Here is a 7,733-nt window from a genome sequence, read left to right as displayed (position 1 = left end):
AAAATAATTAAAATTTATATTTTATTCAGTAATTTTATTTGATTGTTCTTATTCGTCATAACTACATTCTTTTTTCCAATACTAATTTATTTTTTATTGGCTTGAATTTGTTCCCAAAATTTTATTATGTTACTAAGCTTCTTTTGCGTTTTATATAAGCTAACTTTCTTACAATCCTTGATTCTAAATGTTAAAATTTTTTACATATTTTATAATGTTAAAATTTTTACATATTTTATTAGTCATGGAAATTTCTCATTTTTATCTGGAAAAATCAAAGAATTTTAAAATTTATTTTTTATGGTAACCCTGGTTATGTACAATATTTTACTGAGATTTCACGCCAGAAATAAAAGTATATAACTCAAAATAAAAAATCAAATACTTAAACGATTATCATCCAAAGTCTCGAAAAATATACTGTATAAAAATTTAATAACGTACATATTACATATTAAATTTTTACTACGAAAAAAATGCATCGGAAAACCCAAATTATGTAATATATTTCTGAAATGTTGAATATTCCTATTGATAAGTCTGTTCTTTTGGCACTGAATTTTTGCCAGTTCATCTTTCTTCTTCTTTCCTTCTGAAGAGAAAAGGAAGAAAGATAATTCGTGCAAAAATTCCGCTAAAAAAACAGGCCTATTTTTATATCTGTATAAAAGGAAAGAGGGGAAAAAAACAAGCAATGCTTTGTCATCGAAAATATAAATATAACTTTTTATATAATATTGTCAGAAAAATATTACAAATATTAACGTTTACTTTCGTAAGATATAACTTGAATATCTTTCCAGCCTTTTGCGGTCAGAAAATATAATCGGAGAATATACTGAAGTTCTGTCACTTCAGTTTGTTGAGGCAGGAAGTTTTTAATCACATACTTTAACAAAAATCAATATGTATACAATAAAAATTGCGTTATATTACATCATTAATATTAGTAAAAATCTCGATGTGAGGTGCGGTACTCGTGGACTAGCCGCAAACACGCGAAAAGCAAAGTGCAACAAAGACAACATTCTCTATATAAATTTTCACAATCCCAGATAAAATAGAAATCCTAATCGCGTGAATTTAACAATGCTTATATGAAAAAAAATTCGTGATCTTTATTTTAATTAATGTAGAATACGCAAAGTAAATTAACTTTAATTTAATGATATGCATTTCATGATAGTCGAGAATGAACTTCCGAGGGTGAACAATTAAATTTTCCCTAGGAAACATTTCGACGAATGGATAGGCAGATGCGGTGTGATATTTTTCAAAGTTGTCACGATGCGTAATGCATGGCTGAAGCAGTGCGCATTTCGCGACATTTTTTTCGCGAATTCTTTTAAAATTCTTCTTTTTAAAATTAAATCGAACTAAGATGAGAAGAACTCATTGAAAATGAATGACATGTAGCATCCGATAATAAGCGCTTTTGAAACAAGTTTTCTTAAACAAAACTATTAAAACATGTTTGAAATTTTAATTAAGAGAAAGTTCTTTGATGATTGATCATGTTTTAGAATTACAAAAAAAAATGTTAATTTTTAATTAACTTAAAATGGATTTCAATGTGTATATTTTGACTTGAAGCATAAATCAAGTTAATTTAATTGTAGAAATAAAAAACTGCGAAAAAAGAATAGGTATATAATATTCTAATTTTTGGCAATATTTCAAATATAAAAATATATCTGTTTTAATCGAAATGCGCTTATTAACAAATGTTAAATGTGGCGGACAAAAATAAGCGATCACGCGATGTAGATCGGTCGCAATGCGAAACCCGTGGCTGTCGAGTTCCGCAGCTGCGAGAAGTACCGAATATCGCGAAACGCATAAAATTAAAGGCCATGGCACATAAAAAAACTTAAGACATAAGACTTAAGCAGTAAGCGAACCAATCACAATAGAGACTGTAAGACAATAACGTAAACAGTATAACGAATCCAACATGTTGATTTTCTTACTGTTTAAATCTTACGTCTGAAGTTTTTGTATGTACCAAGGCCTTAAGTTTTGAAAGCCCACAGTTGACGCAAACAGACGGAAGTTTGAGCGCGATCTCTTCAAAGAATTCACTAATCGGGATGTATAATTTATTGTCATGAGAAGTGCATCGACTATGAAGTTCGCGATCAACGGGAGCTTTCGTTGAAAAATTTCCTAAAAAGTTCCTTCATAAGCGACTAACTCGCTTGGTCAAAGATGCAGCGAACATGGATTCTATGATAGGAAGTCGCTGATCCAGCAGCAATTTCCTGTTCCCAGATGTTTTATTGCATTGAATAATTCATCTTTGAATTAAACCGCTATTTTTTTTCGCTGTCCCTTTGCACCGGAATGCATGTCGCTCGTCATCTTCATTCACGGTGCAACAATCGTCCGCGTCATAGTCATTCCGAAACATACAGGCGTCTTCGTGGATGACCATGACGCGTCATAGTCGTCGTTATTGTCAATGTCATTCGATCAGCAGTTTGAGCGCGTCCTTATCAGCGCGGGACACGCGTCGAGCATCATCTCCACCATCCGCTATCACGCTGTCTTGGTCCCAGAAAGCGATCGCTCTTGAACTTTATCGTATTTACAATACAGAGAGACACATGGAATCATTGTTGAGGTCGACGAACGCGTGTATGATTTTGTTTTTCAAGAAACAAATAGAATGTAAGCGGGTGGGATGACTTTTGCGATGGCGGCGACGACAACGATCCCGTCCTGTGAGCGAGGGCTTCGCAACGAGGTAGCGGTCGGATGTCGGAGAGTAGTCGGGATGTTGAAATCTAGTGGTCCCATGGTAGCCGACGATAATGACATCGTGACGCGACTCGACCGTTTACTTGTTGTGCACCAGATTCAGGAATTCCTCGCGGGTCTTCGGATCGTCCCGGAATACGCCCAGCATCGTCGAAGTCACTGTCTTGCTGTTAATCTTCTGCACACCCCTCATCACCATGCACATATGCCTGAAACATATGCAAAGATTTTTTTTCTTTTCCCACAGTGGGTGTGTTGTGTATATAATTAAGAAAATCACAAAAAGAAAAAAAAGAATTGTACCATTAAAGCTCATGTTACAGATAGTTTCAATAGATTTAATTTGTTGTCTTCTCGCAGATAGATCTTATCACAAACGGGAGGATTTGATTAATTAATGCGTATCGTATGGCGAGTTGGATTCTCCGGCTTGAAGAAACTCGCGTAAGTCCTGATGTCGCAACATGACGACCGCTCATAGTGATTTGTAATAGCTCCGATTTCTGTTTATCAGTTTATCATTTTCATAGAATAAATTGGCTTATTCTCGCGGTACAAATCGAGCGGAGAAGTCACGTCGGTCGCGTTTATAAATTATTTGCGCAGATCGACGAGAATAGCATCGATCTTTGCGAAAATAGCATCGTATTAGTAGTTAATTATCGGTTTATCACTCTCGCGAGATAAATCGGGCGGCTCGATGGCGGCAAGACAGTACTGTAAAGTATGAATTATTCGCGTTCGAAGGCTGATAAAAATAGTTTCAGTGCACGCGAAAATAACACTGATAATAACATTATTCGCGCGACAAGATGACAAAAATATCTAGTTCTGATACACCAAGAGTAAAGATAAATCTTGGCAAAAGCGTTACGAACTATTTGAGTGGAGTCTCTCAAAAGACTCGTCAAAGGATATTTCAATTATAATATCTAATATCTCGGAAAATGCAATTGTAAATTAAGGAAGCACGTGGCATGATCTTTCTGAATTATTCAGGATTGTGTTGGGTGTGCTCGTGTTTTCCATATTAATTATACGAAACGATTAATAACCCCGGCTGAGGTGACACTCGTGCACCCCCGCTCAAGATTTATTGGTCGTGCTCATGCATACGTCATGTAACGAACAACCGGATTGTTACGTGAATATTTTAATTATATACAACGTTCGCGCGGCGATACAAGGTCGTGTTCCTTCGCGATCGTTCCACCTGCAAAAACTATTCCGCAAATTGTTGATTGAAAGGAAAGTTTTAACTGGTGAACTGATATCACAATATCCGAATTATCAACATATGATTAAGAATCCTATAGTCCATATAGTCTCGGGAGTCAATCTAATCAGAAAGTGATTGACTCGAGACATTATCATGTGTCCTAATATTATAATATATATTGTATGATTTTGGAATGAAAGTTATATATTTTGGAAGTTTTATTATTTTATAATAATTTTAATTTTTTTCCCGTTCCATCATTATTTATTTTTTTTTTTTGTAAATTATTCATTACAGTCGTTTTTTGTTTTTAAGTGGTCTCATTTGTATCAAACAAAACGATTGCTTCGTCTTTCATAATTGAAGCGATTAAAATTTTGTGATATATTATAAAATTTTATGTACTTACACTCCCTCAATCACGACGGCTACTCCTGCAGGCTGCACAGCCTTTGTGACCGCTATCGCAATTTGCTTCGTAAGTCGTTCCTGCAGTTGAAGTCGTCTGCTGAAGATCTCCACGATTCTGCGGACAGGAAATTCTCTTCTTCTAAAATCATTCTTAAAAATCATCAAGAAATACGCCATTTAAAATCGAAGCTGAGTGCATGCAAATATTATTTCTTTCCAAATCCATTATCGAAAAAGATGCTTGTAAAAATTGAGGAAAAAAAAGTTAACGGTTTAGAATAAACTGTCGTTCGAACAGCGTATCGGAATGTCATCGATCCTGTTTCCATTATTGACCGTTTACTTTGCTTTTAAGCAGGCGTTTAACGAGTAAACGGAGATCCCGGGCCGTTATGTGCGTGAAAGTGTGGTCTTAGGAGACCAGTCTCGTCATATTCTTTCTTTTCACCTTAATATGTCACTGATCAAGGCCAGGACTATTTAACGTGCAATTCGACGAAATTATCAAGGCACGACCATAAATATCGCAAATTCCGATGAATAAAGAAGCGAAGTTTCTTCCTTTTTTATTTACACGCTCGCAATCTACCACGCAATGTTATGTTTTAAAAAAAGAAAAAAATTTTGCATTATATAAACATGTGTCTGAATTAAAATTATAGGAAGTAAAGGACGATACATTTTAATATAATTAAATAAAAATTTTTTTTTATCTAAGTTTAAAATTTATATTCTTCAACTTGACTTCAACCAAAGAGATTGACATTTTCAATGTTTATCGATTGAATTATTATTAATATAATAGTTTTATAAATATTATAAATATAATAATTTTTACGCATGAAGAAACGATATATGATACATGACAGAATCACAATTACGTTGTGTGTCCAAATGGAAGGTATTAACTGATCTTAAATCGTGAATAATTTACATGTCAAGTTAATCACTTGCAACTTGAAAAACTCGATAAACCTGATAAGATGTTTAATTAATATTCAATTTAATTACCTGGCGAGTTTGCTGAGGCCTAATACCTTCTTGCAAGGAAGGTAACCGATCGACACCTTGCCATAGAATGGTACCAAATGATGCTCGCACATGGAAAACATCTCGATGTCTTTTACTACTACCATCTCGTCGTGATCCTCATCGAATATCGCGTCATTAATTATGTCTGTAACAATGTCAAAATTTTTTTATCCGACTTAGCCGTAACGATTCGTTAACAAATACAAAATTTCCAACGAGTATTATTGAAATTATATTTCACATATGATCAAATATATCAAAATCTTTGGAAATGTGCTTTTTAATTTAGTGACAGACATATGAGACAGGTGATAACATTATTTCGTGAAAGATGTTCTTTCATTCTAGCGGGCGGATTATCCTGGCTGTGATTTATTCGATATTGACCTACTTACTGCGCCATGGATCCTAGTGGTAGTGTATACATACGCATGGATGGTCGGTATATATCTGTAGCTATATAATGGTGGTGCTACTGGTAGTCTCCGACCGTTTCCACGGCAACCTTAACAAGAAACACCCTCGCGATAACCGACAATGATGAATGAAATGGATTCGCCTACCCGATTGATCGTGCTTGAATTTTCCAAATGACAACAGAAAAGACTGATAACTCTAAATAATAAAATTTCTAACTTGTTGAATTCGACATATAATCATGGAATAGCTATCAGCACAAACGTGACAGAAATACATTCATCACATATTCCTTGCGAAATGTACGAAAATAAATCTCATACAATATTTATTTCTCGGGTATAAAGTCAAGAGATGGATCAGTGACTCTCGTAAAAGTAAAATCATTTCCTTTCCCACATAGGGGATGCTCTCCAACTGTAGAACTCGATTTTATGACTTGGTAGCTTAAACGTGATCGACCAATTCGATTAACTTTTATGGACTGCCACACATATGGCATTTAAAAAATTCTACCATGTTAGAAATCTTATGGAATTTATCATTAATTTATCAAAAAATATATATATTTTTTTATATAACATATATATTACATATATATGTATACACATATAAATATAAATGACTTGTTAAAAGTATTTGAGCGAAATAAAAGCCACAAGTAGAATTGTTCGCGCAAGAGAATGAGTAAGAATAGTCGAGCTTTCATACGAAAGTGCCTCGTTTCAGACCGTTGCATCCGTATTGCCGTTAACTGTAAAAGTTTATCTTGAAGATCTCTTCGTTGTTCAAACCAAAGTAAATTAAAATCTCCCATCCATCACTTATAAATACTCCCAGTTTCAAGCAGGATCGTTAGATACTTAATTATCACGAGATTCAGGAAAACATTATTAAACTCAAAATGAAAAGAAGAAAGAGAAATAATTCTTGAATCGAAATAAATAAACCTCGATAAATTTAATGAAAAAATTGATACAAAAGAAAATTTTCTCGTTTTCATAATAATTTATTTTTTCTCGTAATTCATTAAAGATTTTATACGAATTAAATCTCTATCTCTTCTATCCATTTTTTAATAATTAAAAATAAATGCGGATCTAAATATTTTTCGAAAACCGTTGCACGATAAAATGCTATTCAGCATATCATGCTAAATTCCTTTATACAAATTACGAGAACGACATCATCAAATAAGAAAAAGAATTTGTTCTCCGTGTCAACTTGATAATATGTGCGAATTTTTTTCCGAATTTCCGCAAAACCACGTAATTGTTCAAATATTGTGACATTTATATTGGATGTACGTGACGTGGAGGAAGAAGAAAAAGGACATGAAGGGGATTTTCTTTTCAAATTGTGCCTCGTGCGTCCCTGAGAATTCCATTTATACTAAGAGCTTTACGCTCTCTTTTCTACGAGTCGCACTTAAGTTCTACCCTCTTACCCTCTCAACGTCCCATTCTTTTTCTCTCCCTCGCTTCCTCATTCTGCTCGCCATAGAGAGCAAGTTGAAAGAAAAAAAAAGTGAAAAGTATGGTATTATATTTTTTTACAGAATACAGGCGCACTTCTATAATTTTGTACTATATTATTCTATTTCTTTGTACTATTCTATTTCTTGTTCTATTATTTGTACTATATTATTTTTGTACTATATTATTTTTGTACTATATTATTCGCAATAAAAGAAATCTAATTAAATCACGCGATGATTTCCCAGTTAATTACTTTATTATCCTTATAAATTGTACTTTTGACTTTGATATAATTACTTCACCGCAGAGGCTAATAAGATTGCGAAATAGGGATTTTTTCCATTTTCAATTAATGAAGAACTGGCGCTCTCTCTCTCTCTCTCTCTCTCTCTCTCTCTCTCTCTCTCTCTCTCTCT

At 33.8% G+C, this 7,733-nt stretch overlaps 1 protein-coding gene across 1 annotated transcript in view; it reads right to left on the bottom strand.

Annotated features, from left to right (window-relative positions):
- Nucleotides 1-1,715: 1,715 nt before the first annotated feature.
- LOC108693325 (GTP cyclohydrolase 1) overlaps nucleotides 1,716-7,733 on the bottom strand; it is a 19,614-nt gene continuing 13,596 nt past the window's right edge. Inside the window, exons 4-6 of the mRNA XM_018202216.1 lie at nucleotides 5,402-5,567; nucleotides 4,389-4,505; nucleotides 1,716-2,969 (exon numbers count right to left, since the gene is read on the bottom strand). Of these exons, the coding sequence (XP_018057705.1) occupies nucleotides 2,840-2,969; nucleotides 4,389-4,505; nucleotides 5,402-5,567 (413 nt within the window). The 3' untranslated portion in view covers nucleotides 1,716-2,839. The remainder of the gene's footprint in view (nucleotides 2,970-4,388; nucleotides 4,506-5,401; nucleotides 5,568-7,733) is intronic.

Source organism: Atta colombica, unplaced genomic scaffold (assembly GCF_001594045.1).
Source record: "Atta colombica isolate Treedump-2 unplaced genomic scaffold, Acol1.0 scaffold109, whole genome shotgun sequence".
Classification (NCBI taxonomy): Eukaryota; Metazoa; Arthropoda; class Insecta; order Hymenoptera; family Formicidae; genus Atta; species Atta colombica.
The sequence above is the reverse complement of the archived record's forward strand: the minus strand, read 5'-3'. Positions and strand labels throughout refer to the sequence as shown.